Source organism: Convolutriloba macropyga, chromosome 7 (genome assembly GCF_964194025.1).
Source record: "Convolutriloba macropyga chromosome 7, txConMacr16.3, whole genome shotgun sequence".
Lineage (NCBI taxonomy): Eukaryota > Metazoa > Xenacoelomorpha > Acoela > Convolutidae > Convolutriloba > Convolutriloba macropyga.
The window spans coordinates 11937633-11954701 of NC_134474.1; the positions used below are offsets into that span (position 1 = coordinate 11937633).

General features: G+C 35.5%; 1 protein-coding gene across 19 annotated transcripts in view; it reads left to right on the forward strand.

The window, feature by feature from the left end:
* LOC142342608 (inositol 1,4,5-trisphosphate receptor-like) overlaps nucleotides 1-17069 on the forward strand; it is a 175066-nt gene that overhangs the window by 22598 nt on the left and 135399 nt on the right. For 16 of the 19 annotated variants that reach the window (XM_075394000.1, XM_075394013.1, XM_075394006.1 and 13 more), the window contains exons 10-12: nucleotides 358-609; nucleotides 1689-1709; nucleotides 16379-16523. In XM_075394000.1, the coding sequence (XP_075250115.1) occupies nucleotides 358-609; nucleotides 1689-1709; nucleotides 16379-16523 (418 nt within the window). The remainder of the gene's footprint in view (nucleotides 1-357; nucleotides 610-1688; nucleotides 1710-16378; nucleotides 16524-17069) is intronic. The other 3 variants (XM_075394003.1, XM_075394017.1, XM_075394018.1) reach the window with 1 other exon arrangement.

Here is a 17069-nt window from a genome sequence, read left to right on the forward strand (position 1 = left end):
CTTATGGTTGAGTCATTTGAATTGATCTTTGTAATTGAATTCAATTAGGTGAGCTGATTAGGGAAAATTTACTGTAAAGTTGTAGAACAAGTGCAGGCGTAATCACACTCCAGTTAAAACTAGGAGTCGGTGTAGGCTGCGCAACATGCTTGTGTTGACTGTCGTAGGATGTTAAAATCTTTGAAGATTGTTAATTACATTTTCTCTTTTCTGTGAAGAATTTGCAGCGTGACTGTTTTTTATTGCAGTATCATTGCATCTGTTACCGCTGCTATTTTGATAGCAGCGTTTGAATCTAAATTATGATCTGATATTGGTCCAAAAGCTGCTGGTCGTCCTAAAATCAAATTGTTTTAGGTATCAACTGGACCTATTCTCTCAGATGTGTCTAGACCGACAGTATCTGGCGATCGACGTGATTGGTAAACAGCTTCCGATTGACCTGATCATGACTTGCATGTCTAACGCGGAACTGCCGTACGATCTGAGAGCTTCCTTTTGCCAGTTGTTGTTGAGGATGCATGTTGACAGGGATCCTCAAGAACAAGTGCAGCCTGTTAGATATGCTAGACTCTGGTCCAGAATTCCAATGCAGATCTCAATAGAAGAGTTAGTAGATTCATAGATTAACTTGTATTATTAGTTTTGAAAAGAAGTATTATTTTTCTATTTTAGTTGCAGCGAGTATTACTCTCATGTAAAGCAAAATTTTATCTCTCAAATGGATCCGTAAACAGCAAAAGTTTTTAAATAACGGTTGGTTTATGAGCAGTATTGACAAAATATGAAAAGAAAAATTTTTTCAGTTGGCCTATTTTTGTAAGTTGCCTTGCGAAAGAATTAATGAGCACATTCAAACATATGGTTGCTAAGCTCTGTAATCATCACTTTTTTAAAGAACTGGTAGAAACATTTCCTCTCAAAAATGAAACTAGCTTCCTTATTTCAAAAATTCTCCAAGTCATTTTTTTGTGAACTCCAGAATAAAGTCTGCACATCTTAAAAATATAGGGTTTGTGAAAATGATTAGATATTTGTAGTAGATCCAAATATTTTGCTAGGCCTCTAATCGCGTGTTACGAAAAATCCTATTAGAGTATCATTAGAGGTACGTTGATATAAATTAAGCTGATGTATGCTATAGTTTCAAATAGGTTTTGCATTTATTAGTATATGTTTAGATCTGCTTTGCCTTCCCACCTAAGCACATGCTTTTCAGAAAATTCATTCTAATATTCATTTTACCAATTCGGTGTGTGGAATAAATTTCCGGCTGTTTACTTACAGAAACCTCCCAAAATTTGACTAATTGTCAAAATAAACTTTTAGTACGTCCAATTGATCACAATACTTTGTGATTGTGCTCTTTGAGGCTTCCAGCCCAAAATAAAAACAATGTGCAATCAATGAACCCAAAAATTACAGCTGTTGACCTATTCTGGAATTTCCCCCTCTTTCGGAAATTTCCCATTTATAGCCAAAGTACGACGAGTCCGCCTAACCAGGGATTTAAAAAATTCGACCGCCTCTATTTTGTTCCTTAGCGCGCTAGATTTTGCGTTTATATATGTTTCCATGCTTTTGTATGCTTCAATATTTTTCAGTAGAATCTATGTTCATTGAAGCTTGACTTAAGTTGGATGTTTGTTTAAGTTGACTGTGAGTTTGATTTGATTAATGCGTTTCAGTGAACAATGTGAAAAGCTCTAGTAAGTATGCCGATTTTATTATAACTTGGATTATAACTGATTACCTAATTTCCAATTCAGTAGTTTCAAAACAAAGTGATCTCACTACCACGACTGAGTTATAAACAAGTTAGTAACGTAAAATTTGGCCGGCAGCAGTTGTTTAATTTCGAAACATGTCTGTGTCTCCAAGCTAGAGAGGTTTTTGTGCCTCAAACAAGATCGGAGAAATTAAGCCGCCGGAGGGAATTGATAATTTAGGAAGAGTTAAAGGGGAAGATTGTCTGTTGATATTGAACAATTTTCACCTTAGTTTCATGGCTTGCCAGGTCACGAGCGACATGAACAAATAAATTGTTTGTTATGATCAAATTCACTTTGTCTGTCATGTGCTGCTGCTGTTTGCGGCAAATTCGCCGGTCAACTCAAGCGTCATTTATCTTCTTCGCTTGTAAAAAGCATGCTCATGTTCATACGAGAAGTGATCCGTTTTTGAACCAAATAAATTTACCTAGAATTGAATTATTTGAATAAAACGTCCACAAACATCGAGTTTCCAAAAGTTCCGTCGAATTTATGACCTTCTTGAACTGTTGGCTTTGCATACTTCGATTTTGATTCTGAATCGAGCCTTGTTATGGCAAACATAATGGCTGCCACCCGTGATCGCAGGATTTTAAAGATTTCTTGCAAACTGTCTTATCAGATAGTGGAACTGACTAAGTTTTTTTAAAACATTAATTCGGGCCTCAACTTGATAAAATTTTTAGTCTGGTCATACACGATATTCGAAACTTACATTTGTTAGGACAAAAGTTAGTGACCAGGCTGAAATAGAGGAAAAAGAAAATAATTTAATTTGAACGAAAGTTACGCCAGTGGTTGAATAGTTACCACTTGCACCAATTGACAGTGCGGCACATACATCGTTTGAAAATGCCACGTTGACCTCTGGCATAAATTTTGGCTATTGCATCTATGATTTCAAAGCAATTCACAAAATGCCACGGAACAATAATGCTAAGAAGTAGAATTGAGAGCTACTGAATATCCTACTGTCAAAACCCACCCCTCGAATATTGCTTGAGAGCAATTCATCTTTTCATGTTTTTCAAAATGAAATTTGATAAAAATTTTGATAGCATACGATATCAATTCAGAAAATTAAGTATCATCGATGAAAAGTGATTAGTATCTTATCAGATTACACGATCGATATTCGCTAGATGTTCAATTTTATCGTAAAAGAATCGACAATATCTTGCACGCGAACAGATTTTAGTCGTCATCTTATCAGATCTTAGAAGCTGAATTACTCGAATAACTTGGGCAGAATCAAAATATGGTTTTACTAGTAATAACACTGGTTCGTACCCGAATATTGCTATTGGATTTTCTAACGCTACCGGACTCAAAAATGATTAACTAATTATACGATTTCATAGGAATCAAAGAAACTCGGTAATATGCGTTCACGTATCTAGTTTGGACCGGTTTTCTCAAATCTTTAAACTTCTTATTGGTTAAACCTCTTTGTATCATTGTTTGGCTCTATTACAATTGAATGAATCAGATTGGAGGAATAAAATAACATAAGAGCGACTTTTCAGTCATAATAATCACATACATTACCTTGAATCTCTGCTGTCTAAATGATTATTACATCGAAAAATAAATATTACATCACAAAATAAACCTTTTTCTGCATGAGAGGTTAAGTTATTGTTCCAGATTTGGATTAAAAACTGGAAAGGTTCTATAATATTCAATGAAAACTGGGCACTGCGTTATCTGTGATACATGATTAATAGTGAACATTGCGAAATCTGTGATACATGATTAATAGCCGCGAAGCAATAGCCAAGCTATTAGTGATCTCATTCTCGATTTTTTTTCTACAATTCGAAGAATTTGAATTGTATTGGGGACCTGTCTTTTTTACGACTCGAAGAGGAGCATTGGATAAATCCTTTTTTAAAGAAATTTTTTGGAGTGAACTTTGAAGCTTGAAAATAAAACGCGTGAAAAGAATTGAGTGGTTTGAGTTTAGAACAAAACGGGCGTAACATAGGTGAAAGCTCAATTAGATGGAGCCATTTTTATAGCTGTTCGTCAAAAATTTACAAACTTTGTGGAAATTAGTCGAAAACCAATTCAAACACATAAAGACGGGACTTCAGAATCCGCTGGACGCAACAATGTACTCAAGTGTCTCTGATTTCGTTAACATGAAAATTAGTCCACAAAATACATGTAAAGGACGAGGATTTTAAAAGTTACTGCGGAAAGATTAAAAAATTTATTTTTTTTCAAAATTGCTATATTCATAGTAGTTTAAAGTTGGCTGAATTTGCAAAAATTCCGCAAATCTGCAAAAATTTGCCAGAACTTTGGTTTAGAACTCAACTGAAATGCTGCAAATTTACAATGTTAAAAAACCCTGTTCTTTTTCTGAAAGCTATTATGTTAAGACAATTGTTTAGAACACTTGAATACTTTGTAGCGTAAACTTTCGCCTAAAATCACATCTCCCGAACAAAAAGTGGAAGATTGGAGTGAAAACAGAGTTGTTTTTTGTCATCTAGTTGCTTTCTAGAGACAAAGAAATTGAGATGTGAAAAAAAATTTTTGACGTGCGGCTTTCAAGCAGTTTTTTAGTTTTAAGTATTTCAGATAAAAGGGTTGAATAGGCTGCAATAATAATTATTAGCCGCCGTTAGCCTCTCAACGGCTATCATTTTGGCGCTCTCCTTGTTTCAAGCCGCTTACCTTTTGATCACATTTTTCGTTTTAATGTCACGATTTTAACATTTGACTCATGACTTACCTTACTCAATGTTTCAACTGAATGAATTTTCAAGAATTGAAATACGTAATTTAGTGAATACTGTCAATGTCAAAAGAGCAAATTTAATAACGGGATAAACCGATGGAGCCCGGTTATTAAGTTTTTTGAATTAGGTTATCAAAGTTCATGTGCGCTTAATAGCCTTCAGTTTAGAAGTTGAAATAAGAATTTTTAGAATCTAACTGAAACTGTACGCCAAATTAGAACACTTTTTGGACACTGAAAAAAAAAACGAAAATATTGGTCAATTTCTATTTCTTCTATTTATTTTTTTGTTTCAATCCCGATGTGCATCAAGCGTGTCAACGGCGGCTATTTTCCGGCAATCTGCCGGCTATTTTTTTAGTTAGCACAGTGTTTTGGAGATTATGGGTAATTATTCGTGAGTTTTTTGCTGCTTTAGAGGTTGTGCTGCTGCTTTTCGGTTTTTAAGATTGTTTTAGCGATTTTTTGCCTATCTTTTTTTATTCCAATCATTGGTAATTGACATACAGCTTCTGCTCGGAGCAACTTTTAAGTACAAATTGGTTAGTTTTTTCTTCACATAAAATTTCGTTTTTGTTGAACAAAATGACAAATGGAGTTTACTTTTTTAAAAATAGAGAGGTCTGTGATGGTTTGCCTAGTGCCATCTGACCATATCAGTGTTTTTAGTTCCATAGAACACAAGTTTTTCAAATACTTTTTTCCTACATGTGTTCTATAACAATTTCACCCCAAATTTATCCCGTAGACTTCACCTTAGTTTCATGGCTTGCCAGGTCACGAGCGACTTGAACAAATAAATTGTCTGTTATGATCAAGTTCACTTTTGTCTGCCATGTGCTGCTGCTGTTTGCGGCAAATTCGGCGATCAAGTCAAACGCCATTTATCTGCTTCGCTTGTAAAAAGCATGCTCATGTTCATAAGAGAAGTGACCCTTTTTTGAACCAAATAAATTTACCTAGAATTGAATTATTTGTATAATAAAACGTCCGCAAACATTGAGTGTACAAAATTTCCTTCGAATTTATGACGTTCTTGACGAACTGTTTGTTTTGCATACAACGATTTTGATTCGGAAGCGAGCCTTGTGTATGGTAAACATAATGGCTGCCCCCGTGATTTGAAATTTTTGGTCGCAGAATTTTAAATTTCTTGCAAACTGTCTGATCAGCCTTTTATCAGATAGTGGAACTGACTAAGTTTTTTGAAAACATTAATTAGGGCCTCAACTTGATAGAATTTTTTTAGCCGTTAGGCAAAAATTTACAAACTTTGTGGAAATCAGTCGAAAAACAATTCAAACACATAAAGACGGGACTTCAAAATCCGCTGGACGCAACAATGTACTCAAGTGTCTATGATTTTGTTAACATGAAAATTAGTCGACAAAATACATGTGAAGGACGAGGATTTTACTGCGGAAAGATTAAAAAACTTATTTTTTTTCAAAATTGCTGAATTTTTAGTAGTTTAAAGTTGCCTGATTTGCAAAAATTCTGCAAATTTGCAAAAATTTGACAGAACTTTGGTATAGAACTCAACTGAAATCCTGAAAATTTACAATGTTAACAAGCCCTGTTCTTTTTTTAAAAGCTATTATAAGACAATTGTTTAGAACACTTGAATACTTTGTATCGTAAACTTTCGTATATTTTCGGGATATATTGATGTTTTCAACCGGGTATTCAAAAGTTTAAACCAGTTTCGTAACAGGTGTTGCGGAGACTTTTGGGTTTTCTTTAATGTTCAAAAATATTTTATTGCTGTTCAATGTTTCGTGACTGATTTTCGCGTAGTTTTAAAAACTATAATTGATATTAATATTTCTGTTAACGTTGATTATAAAGGATCGTCAGTGGATGCCGTGAATTGAATTTGATACGCGCCTCATTTAAAAATTAAGTTCCTTGTTTTAGGTTCCTTTGAGACATGAGAAATGATGAGCATTTTTTGGTGAACTTAGTTAGTCCCAAATATTACAGTAACGAATCCCTATAAAACGCATCGGAATGGATTAACTCTAGGAGTCATTTTAAGTGCTATCTCGAAGCTGAAAATTTGCATTTTTCCCTGCTTACAATTTTATAAAACTCTATACGTTGAGTTTGTCACTTGACCTGTGCCTTTTTATTTAATAAAAAAATTCTGATTTAATAGAAAATTATCTTCTCTCAAAGAGCTTTAAAATGAGTTGGTTAATTTGAATTCGGCTTTTTTATTTCAGTTTCGAAGCCTTAGATGACTGAAAGTTTATTACTTTGCTCTTGCGAAATGTGTGTCTTTCTTATTGATCCTACATTTTTTCAGACTGACTTTTTTCAGTCACATTCTGAATTGTTGCTCACGCCCCCCCCCCCCCCCCCTAAGGGTAGGCCTACCATATTCAATGCTTTTTATGCTTTTAGGCAGCCTAATCGGGCTCATGGGAATCGATTACGCCAGTTATCTGTCAATTTAACACTTTTTTTTTAAATGAAGCGAAGTTTTTGTTGAACTTTGTTACTAACTAATTTTGTACATAAAAGCTACGATAAAACCGTCAAATTTTTAAATGCTATTTTTCACAGAATTTCTAATTTCTGATTTAAATTTTTAAAACTATTTTTGGACTTCTGGAGTAATTTTAGGGTAGCCTCACTATGGAGTATATAAAATCTATTCTTTTGTTTTTTGCCGTTTTTATAAAATATTTGGTTCAGTTGATATCCCTAATTATCAACGTTTATCAAAATAAGTCAACCAAAACTCTCCGTTTTATGGTGAATAACTTAGAAGCAGTTCATAGCCCGATAATGAACTCCAAAAAGCGTCATTTGACTCTTTCCTTCTAAAATCACCAACTCCGCTTTTGAATTTTGTTCACTCCCGTAAAGATTTTGCTTACGGTCATTTACGTAATGGATGATTGAATTTGTAGCTCCTGCCTTTTTAAATTATGGTTCTTTTTAAAATTTTTTTGATAATGTTTCAGACTTTAATAGATAAAGATGAGTTTTTTTCTCTAAGATGAGTGACAAAAAATTTTGTTTAGTTTAGTTTTTTACTTCTTCAGATTGTCTCTTGAGCAAAAAAATTGGTTGTATGTTTTCCATTTCTTTTTTTAGTGTAGCAGATATGTTTGTTGGGTTTGTTTTATTTGCATTTGAAGTTGATGTAATTTATGGTCACTACTATGCCTGATATGGCGATGTACGGGAATGTAGTGAATGTTATCTCATTATGGTAGTCTGGTTCAATTGATCATCTGAAGCATTCCTCATTAGAATACTCGATTAACAGTCAATGAAGTGAGAGGAAATTAATGGACTAGTTATGAAGGACTTGAGGCAAGTCACGTGACGTAGGTAGCCGGACGTCTGAGGGTTCCATGGTTCCAATGAGCCGAATTGTATCGCTTATGCTGATAACAAACAAATTTTATTTGACGAGAAATAGATGTTTTTTTTTAAAAAAATAAGATCTTATTGATCTATTTAATGACTAACATATTCAGTTAGATTTATTTTTGAACCTGGAACTTGTTCTAAAGGACATGTTTCGGTTGCTCAATGCACTTTCGTTTTTCCCGATATTTTCAATTCTCAATAATTGTTTTCCCTGGTTACAAACAGGGTCAAGTTTCAAGCAGATCATGTGTAGAAATTGACAATTGTGTTATCGGCTTGGAGAGCGGTCGGCTGGTAGAGCAAACCATCTGTTACGTGTTGCACTCCCGACCAGCCAAATGTCTCAAGTATGCTGTGAAGCCCTGAGGAGATGGAATGGGGAAAGGGAAGGAAAGGAAGGAATTAATTTTGTAGGGCTCTTGTCTTTCTTCATCTCTTCTTTGAGGAATATAACAGAACACTAAGGCACTGGTTGTTATGTGATGGTGGTAGTCGTCATTTAGTCCATAATCAGTCCATTTGTTCACGTTCTATCTACTCTCCAAAGCACCCACCTCCCCCATTAGCACAACTGCTGTATCCCCACATGCCTGCTGTTACGGTAAAGAAATGACACGCAGGAATCGATTGAACGTATCAGATAGCAGAAAATGACTTAATGAGCTGATTCTGTTCACGTCATGAGCTAAATAGATCCGTGATCTTACGGTTTTAATTACATAACTACCCATTGTTGGAAGTTATTTGGAAAAAGATCGAAAATGATGCACAATGCTTTCCATTGCTTTGCCAATTAAATTTTTGAGGAAACATTTTGACAGTGCTATTTAAATCTGACGACTCTGCAGTATTGACCAAACTCTCGTACAAACAAATTCCTGGCTTGTCTGTTTGTAAAGGCAGTCTTGCAACTTTTTGGTTCCTCCATTTTGGAGTATGATTACCCAAGACGCGGTGGGACTTTCTGCTTATTGACTTTTCTTATGGGATTAGATAATGCATAGGTACTTGATGAAGCTAAAGAGGTCTGTGATAGATTGTAGAACTGTCGCCTGTATTATTTCGCTAAGGGGTGCTTTAGCAGTACTACTGTTACTACTAAAACTGACATGATGTTAATTTGGCTCGTGTGCTCTCCTGGGCTGATTTTATGGCTGAGTTGCTCCAGGGCGTCTGCAGTCTAGAATTGTTATGATAATTATAATGCATCTGCAATGTGGTTGCAATGATGTAAATAGTCGGGTAGATGTCAGCCTTGAATGGCTTAGGTTTTGAATTGCATTAGCATGCGTTTGTTACTATGCTAAGAGGTCATAAAATTTTGACCCAAAATGGATTTAATTTTCCTCGGTTTGTTTTTTGTTTAAAAAGCTAATGGAATTGGGTGACCTTGGTTCGAATTGCTCCGTTTCATAACCTGTTTTCATCTCTCTCGCTTTTCTCTCTCTCTCTCTCTCTAACCGCTGTGAATTAATTTTTATTTTTAAAAAGGGAGTGATGTCCTTTTTGGTGAAAATGGAGATGCGTTCTTAGGGTGTTGCAAAAATGTCTTTCTTGGTTTTCAATTGCTCTCAAACGAAGTTTGTAGCAATTATATTAGTCCTGTCGGTCTTTTTTATGCGATTTTTCGCTTGACCGATTGCGTCTGACGCTGTTGAATTTTCGTCCTCAAAAACGGGATAAACAGGTAGAGACCAGCCATTAAGTGCTTTTTAGAGCTTTTCAGCTCAACCTGTTTTCGAGACTTATACTTATGGTGTGAAGGGCGGTTCTTAGAGATTGAAGACACCCCCACTGTTGACCCCCCCCCCCCCGAAATATTGCACCCACCACCCACAGGCCTGTTGCCCCCCCACCTTACTGTTGAACAACCCCTCCCCCCATCAGCTCCCCGGTGACACCCCGCCCCCCGTGGCTGCGTTCGAACAACCGATCGCTAAAAACACGCAATTTTATACTAATTTTTTTTTTGAAAAATTTTTGATATTTATTAGCCCTAGGTGTCAAGGAACCTCCTTTAGGGTTTTATAATAGGTTACTGCGTAGCTTCTTTTGGTAGTAGAATGGTTTAAATATTTTAACATTACGAATTTTAGCATTTTTTTGTGAAAACGTGCAATTTTTTTCAATTTTTTTTGAAATTTTTCATTATTCACGTCTTTCCAGACGCAGGGGCCACAAAATGTCCTTAGGGGTTTGATAATGAGTTACTGAAAATTTTTTTACTATTAGCCATAGAATAGCTTTCAATTTTTTAATAGGACAAGTTAATGCGATTTTTTTGATAAAACTTGATTAGCCAGTTTTTTTGTTGTCGGTTTTTAGGTTTTTCCAGCATCAAAAGCCGAGAAACCTCCTCTAGGGTTTGACAATAGGTTACTATAGTTTCTAAATGTATTGGAATGTTTTCCAAGGTTTCAACACCACGAGTTTTAACATATTTTTTAAAATTTTTTTTGAAATTTATTGTCATTATTCAGTTTTTTCAGCCTAACAGAAAATCTCCGTTAGAGTTTGATATTAAGTTAATGGAAAATGTTTTCTTGGCCGTGGATTAGTTTTCAACCTTTATTATCACAAGTTTTAGCAGTTTTTTCATGCAACTTGCATTTTTTTCCAAGTTTTTTGAAATTTTTTGTCATTTTTAGGTTTCTACAGCTTAGTTGGTTTCTACAGCCACATAACCTCCTCAACGGTAATCATATTTTAAAATATATTTGCAATTTTTTCAAGTTTTTCGAACTTTTTTGATTTTGTTATCATTTTTTTCGTGCACCAGTTTCCTAGAGGCCTCCTCCCAGTTTTGATAATAAGCTGTCGCATAGTTTTTGGAGTTATTGGAATGGTTATCAATATTTTAATGACTCCAGCTTTAGCAATTTTTTTGATGAAATTTAATTTTTTTTTCAAATATTTGGAAATTTATTATAATGTTCTAAGTTTATGAATCTTTTTGAACCATTGAAACTATTTAAAGCTTGAAAAAGGGATACTGGATAGTCTCTTGAGACCATGAAATAGTTTTGAATTTTTTAGTATCCTGAATTTTACCAAGATTTTGTTAAAGTTTACGATTGTTTTCAATTTTGTTGAATATTTTGTCCCTTTCTGAGTTATGCGATCAGTACTGGCCAACGAAGTTTTTCAAGTCTTGCAGATGGGTTACTTGACATAACTCCTCAGACAAAAAATAGTTTTTGAACATTTTCACTGCCAAAGCTGGAAGCTTTTTTTCAATTTTGCAATATTTTGGAATTTTTTAAAATATCAGTTTTTTTTATTTATTTACTAGCAAGGCTAGAGAACTAAAAGAGTCGAATTAAGCTAAAGCTAGCCTCACTAAACCGTGGCTATTTAGTGACGAAATCAACCGCTCGCAGTCGTTTGAGAGCAATTCGCCCAACGTTAGTCGGTTATGTTCATTATTTTTTCCCAGGTTCTTTGTTCAAGTCAGATTCCTCAAGAACAAATTCCTACGGTTCCAACTGATTAGAGCATAAATGTCATTCAACTAATATACTTTTTGCTAGTGCGGTCAACTTCAAAATAACTCAATCAAAAGCTACGACGAGACAGCTTTAATACAAACCGGGCATTAAGATATATGACCAGAGTTCATTAGTGACAATTTCAAGTCATCGGAATGCTAAGTGTATACCGGCTGTTTCTATCCGGCTGGTTCTTAAGAGTTTGACCCCTCCCCTCCCTCCCTTTTTCACCCTGACCCCACATCAGCCCCCCCCCCCCCCCCCAAGTCATCCCCCCATCCCCTGTACATTGGTCTACCTGTAACCCAGCGCAGCCCGCTCGATCCCCCCGCCCTCGCAACGTTCAACCCTTCAGTTAAGCTGAAGCTAGCCTTCCTTAACCGTAGCTAGCTACTAACAAATTCAACTGCGAGGCAGTCGTTTGAGAGCAATCGGGCGACGGTAGTCGGTTAAAAAGATGAAAAAGACGCTGATCTTGTTTAATTTCCTTTGAACGAAGTTTGAAGTAATTATTGTAAGCGTGTGCGTCATTTTAATGCAAAATTTTTGCTTAAATGTCTTTTTCTACTACAGTTGTTGACATTCTTGTGGGAATTTTTCACGCTCGACTTGCAGGCCGGCCATTGTAAGCGAGGATAATTGTTCATGCATACTGATAGGTTCAAAGCTGGTATAGCTCCATGTTTAAGGCCGCAACTGGGCTGTTCAGACCGCTGCTGCAAAACCGATCAAAGTTTGATCTTTTTGCAGCCACATGAATTCTGCACATTGTTCCAAATGTTTTTTTTTAAACTTTTTCTAAGGCTACCACCCCCTCATCTCTGAATTAAGTTGCCCCGGAATTTTGTTTGAAACGATGTTTTTTTGAGAGGCCAATTTTGAACCATTTGTAATTGCATCTAGGCAGTTAATGACGGATTTGCTTGTTGAAATCAGTTCTGACAAATCTGGACAACCCAAATGAGTATTCTCGAGAAACGCGAAGTGTTTTCATTTTAGTTTGTTTCTAAAAAAGTTCGAATATTTGTCTTTTTACGTTTTTTTTCTGCTTTTAATGTCACCTAACTTTAATCTTACCTTCGTTTACTTATTTTTCTATATTACAATTCACAGAGTTTGAATTGTATTGGTGCACTACTTTTTAAGAATTGTTCATGCACGTTTCTTTATGTCATCGAGAAGTCAAACTGGAGTAGTTACGCTAGAGCAATGCTTCCTTCCAAAGAAAATATCGGTGAATTTCTGTTTCGCTCGTCATCACTGACAAATCTAACAGGCTTGAAAAAGTAGTTAATTATTACCGTTAATGGTTTTGGTTTTAATGACTTTTGAAACCGGCTGTTAAAATATGTTACTGATTTTCTTTTTGTTGTCCTGTCACTCAATGACGTCAAGTATTCGTTTTGTTGTTTTGTCACAAAATGTCATTGATGAGAAGTTCCTTCGGCGTTGTAGTGGAATAAAATTCTGTTTACATAAATTTTGCAGTTCAGTACTTTTTTCTCACTGGCATTCTTTGCTTTAATGCAATATGAGATTTTTTGCCTGGTTGTTCTTTCTACTTATTTTGTTCTTTCTCAGTTATTTGAGAGATTTCATCGAACAAGGTCTCATGATTGGGCGTAATAGAATGTGTTTATTAGTTTTTGTTTCGAACTAACAGCAGTATTAATGAATTTGACAGTACTTGTTTTCAACAAAGATTCTGATTTGGTTGATTTTTTTTGTTTTTTAATGTTAGTGTTTTTCTTTGTTTTAATAAAGAGGTCTTATTGGCTTTCTGTGCTTTCTAGTGTCAGATAATTTTATGTCGAATACCTTCACGCCGCTTTTTCGATGACCAAAGTGAAATACTTTTTCTCAATTTCTGTGTTCGTTATCCTACCTTTTTGTCTTTCTTGGTTTTCAAAGCTGGTGGATTCTTTTTAGAAACATTAATTTCGCTGTTGTTATTGGATGTATTGACACTACTTAAGAATTTTCTCTCATTCTTCGGTATGTTTGGGTTTTAAGCTTTAAATAATCATTGAGTGTTGTTCCTCTTTGCCGGTTGATATTAAGTACTGGTTTTATTCAGTTCTTTGGAATTCAGGTATTGTCTTGCTATGTTTTTGTTATTGTGTCGCTGATGAATTATAACTTCGTGACGTGTAAAATGAAGCTCTATATGATTTATTGGTTTAATCGAGTTTTTTGGTTTAAAGGAATTGGATTAGTTCTTTTAAGTTAAGTAACTCACAATTGTTTTCAAAAACTGAAAGCTATTTTGCACACGAATTTTGCGCATGAATTAACGGTGGACTGTTGACGGTTCAGGATGCTGTGCGACCAGAAAAATAGCAAAAGTTCCTTTATAGTTTAACTCAAAAAATTTTAAGCAACCTATATACAACGTTATACGCGCGTTAACCTAGGTAGTGACTTTGCCTTTTCCTAAGAGAAGTACTCCATTAAAAAATGTAGATTTCAGCGTTTTTGTTTATAGCAGCTGTCAACTGGTGCTGTTTTAATGAAATTTTGTAGCGTTTGTGGTTCCAACTATTTCGTCTTGTGCAATTTATTATTGGACTTGACCAATACATTTTTGTGATTACTGAAATTTCCTCAACATTCCAAAATTCATTTTAAATGTTCTTTTAAAAATTAATTGAAGCAAACTTTATCAGCTTTGTAATCAACAATTTTTTTTTCTTTTGTACTAATGGAAGGGTTTCCATCAGCTATGTAAGTGATTTCAATTTGCTCAAATCTTTGTTCCTCTGTCATCAATTTTTTGTGTTTTATTGAACTTTTGCTTTGAAAGACCCCAATTTACCAAAGCAGATTTGTCCAATTGTTTTCCTCAGAAACAATAAATGATTGGTAAGTTGTCAGTGTTTTGTTTAATTGGATTTTTTAGAAAATTAATTTAACGCCTCGTCTCAATTTTTCTCGCTACAATAATCAATTCGCACATGGAAGAGTTCTCTTAAATAGCATAATTGCTTTTCTGTTTGTCTAGGTTTTGAATTTTTGCATGACTTGCAGAACCAATAGCAAAATTACCTTTGCTTGGATTCGTGTTTCAATTTTTTTTTCATGTTTTTAATTTCTTAGAATTCGATTTTGTTGCTTTGTGCTGAGTGCTGTTACTTTTGGGAAACCTATTTTGTTCAACTGTTGTTGAGCCCATCAACAGATAATTACTTCAATATTTGATATATTCGTTTTTTACTTAATCAGCATTTTAATTTGATAAAAGCGGTGGCTTTAAAGTAATTTTTAGCCCTGCTTCCGTTTGGTATTACATAAAGCTATGAAAAAAAAATAATTTTAAGTGAAGAGAACTTTTTTTGAACGTGCTTATTCATGAGTCATTACTTTTGAAATGCCAGCAAACCGATCTTTAAAAAACTATAGAAGCCTAGATTTTTAAAATTTTATCAAATTTTATTGCAAACGATGGGTAAGTAGTGATTGTTGTTGTTGTTTCATGACGTGAATTGTTCCTTCAAACTATAGTCGTGCTTTTTTCTTGGCTTCTCTGCCACGCTTTCTCAAGAATTCTCCAAAGTTATTTGGAATCTTTCGGAATTATTAAGCGTCATTGTATATTTTTTCAGTTGATCCCGGCACTGAAAGTGTATGCTGGTGCCGCTTTTTATGCTAAATAACTGTTGGCAATGTTGCTTGTCAACAAGAATCAGTAATAAAGAGTTCTGAATGTAGATTTTCCCACTGGCTGAGTATGAAAGCCTCATTACGCTAAGTGGTCTCAAATAGGAAAAGCGCCTTATGATGAATTAGCGTTGAGTTGAACCCAGCGTGTGCTAATCCAATTTGCGCGGAACCCTCTGAGCAACCTGGAGCGTACAGAGGGGGTTTGGCTTGTGGTGGCGAATTGTTCACAGTCCGTAGGGTAATTGAAGTGACTTAGTGGGAGGTGGTACGAGAGAAAGAGAGAGTTACCCTCATTTGAATTCCTACATTCATGCATTTCTCTCTCTCTCTCTCTCTCTCTCTCCTCTTCTCGTTACATAATAACCACCCCAGCGAACCCCTCCCCTCTTTCTTACCTCGCATGCCCCAGTGCAAACCAAACCCCGTGTCAAAATTGATTAAATTTTCATGCCCTAACCTGAGGATATGTTTTATCAATTTTTATCGCTCAGCTCTGCGCCGAATTTTTCCTTCAAAACAATGCGACAGCCCCGAGACTGTATGTTTCCATCAATTTTGCTCTATTTTGCAATTCCTAACTAGATGCGTGATGAATTAAGCGAGTTTTGAGCTCGCTGTTTGAAATAACACTACCATAATTGACTCTTTTTGGAGATTTCTTTAGGTTTTAACTTGAACAGTGAAATAAAATTGAAAGTGAATGGAGCAGTTGTGACTTCTGGTAATTCGAGCCCTGGCTGGGCCGGGAGTTGAATCGGATATAAGTCTCTTTTGTAATTTCCGCCTCCCATAATCAAATGGCGCTTGTCCTCTTTCCTTTCATACAAAGCTCACTGTTCCCTCCCTCAAAATAAAAAGTAGACCAACACACCAATATATATGATAATAAAAGTGGGAAAATCAAGTTGAATTAAATTCATCCTTTGTGTTGGTAGTGTTTCTATTTCATGCCATTCATTACTATTTTTCATACTCTTGTTCTTTTTCCTCAATAGCCGCCCCCGCGCCCGAGCGTTCTATCACCAGCGCCATATGAGTTATATATATATGACAATTATCATGTTTCACACACATTCGCGCGCGTTCTTTGCATGTTAAGTTCATACTTCTCATTTGGGTCAAAAGTGGATTCAATAAATCATGGATACTGCCCCCAGCTTTCTCAAACCTGTTTTTTGATAGTTGTGTACTGAACAAATATACTGTAATGTCAAATCTTTTCGTGACACAAACTTCACCTGACACCGTTTTGCAAGTTGTCACAATCCTTCATATCTTTTTTGTCTACGAAGAAAGAGTTCTAATGTAGAATATGTTTTCAGTTACGACACCCAGAAAGGTGAAGAGAGATCGCATGAGCAAACGCGGCCTCGTTTCTCAGACACTATTGAGTTTGTGGGCAACTATTTGGAAGAAGTGGCCAAAGAATTGTTTGACAATGTGGAGAGGAACAAACTCACCTTTGAGGTCTGAATTAATGAATTTACCGGATCCTTTTCAGCCTACTTTTGTTGGCAGAACTAAGGGGTGTTAAGGCAGTGTAATTATTTGTAGCAGTATAACCAACATTGGTGATTTCTGTATTTAGGAGAGGAATTTGGCTATAACCAAGTTTTGAATGCCGCCGAGAGATCGAAATTGGTGAATAAATTTATTTGGCGTTTAACCTTTCTATATTTGCGAAACGTATAAATTAATTGCTCTCGAACAAAGTTTGTAGCAATTATATTAGTCCTGTTGGTCTTTTTAATGCGGTTTTTCACGACCGATTTTTCGTCTGACGCTTTTGACTTTTCTTCCTCAAAAATGGGATAAACAGGTAACACCCGGAGGGCATTAAGTTCTCTTAGAGCCGTACTGCTTACTAGTCTCTACGTATGCGATTCACTGAAACTGTTTAGGAGACTTAAATTCATAGTTTAAGGACAGTTCTTAGATTCTTAAGAGAACTCCTATCCCCACCACTTAACCTCCAACCCCCGCTTACCTCGCCCCCTCCACCACATTCCACCC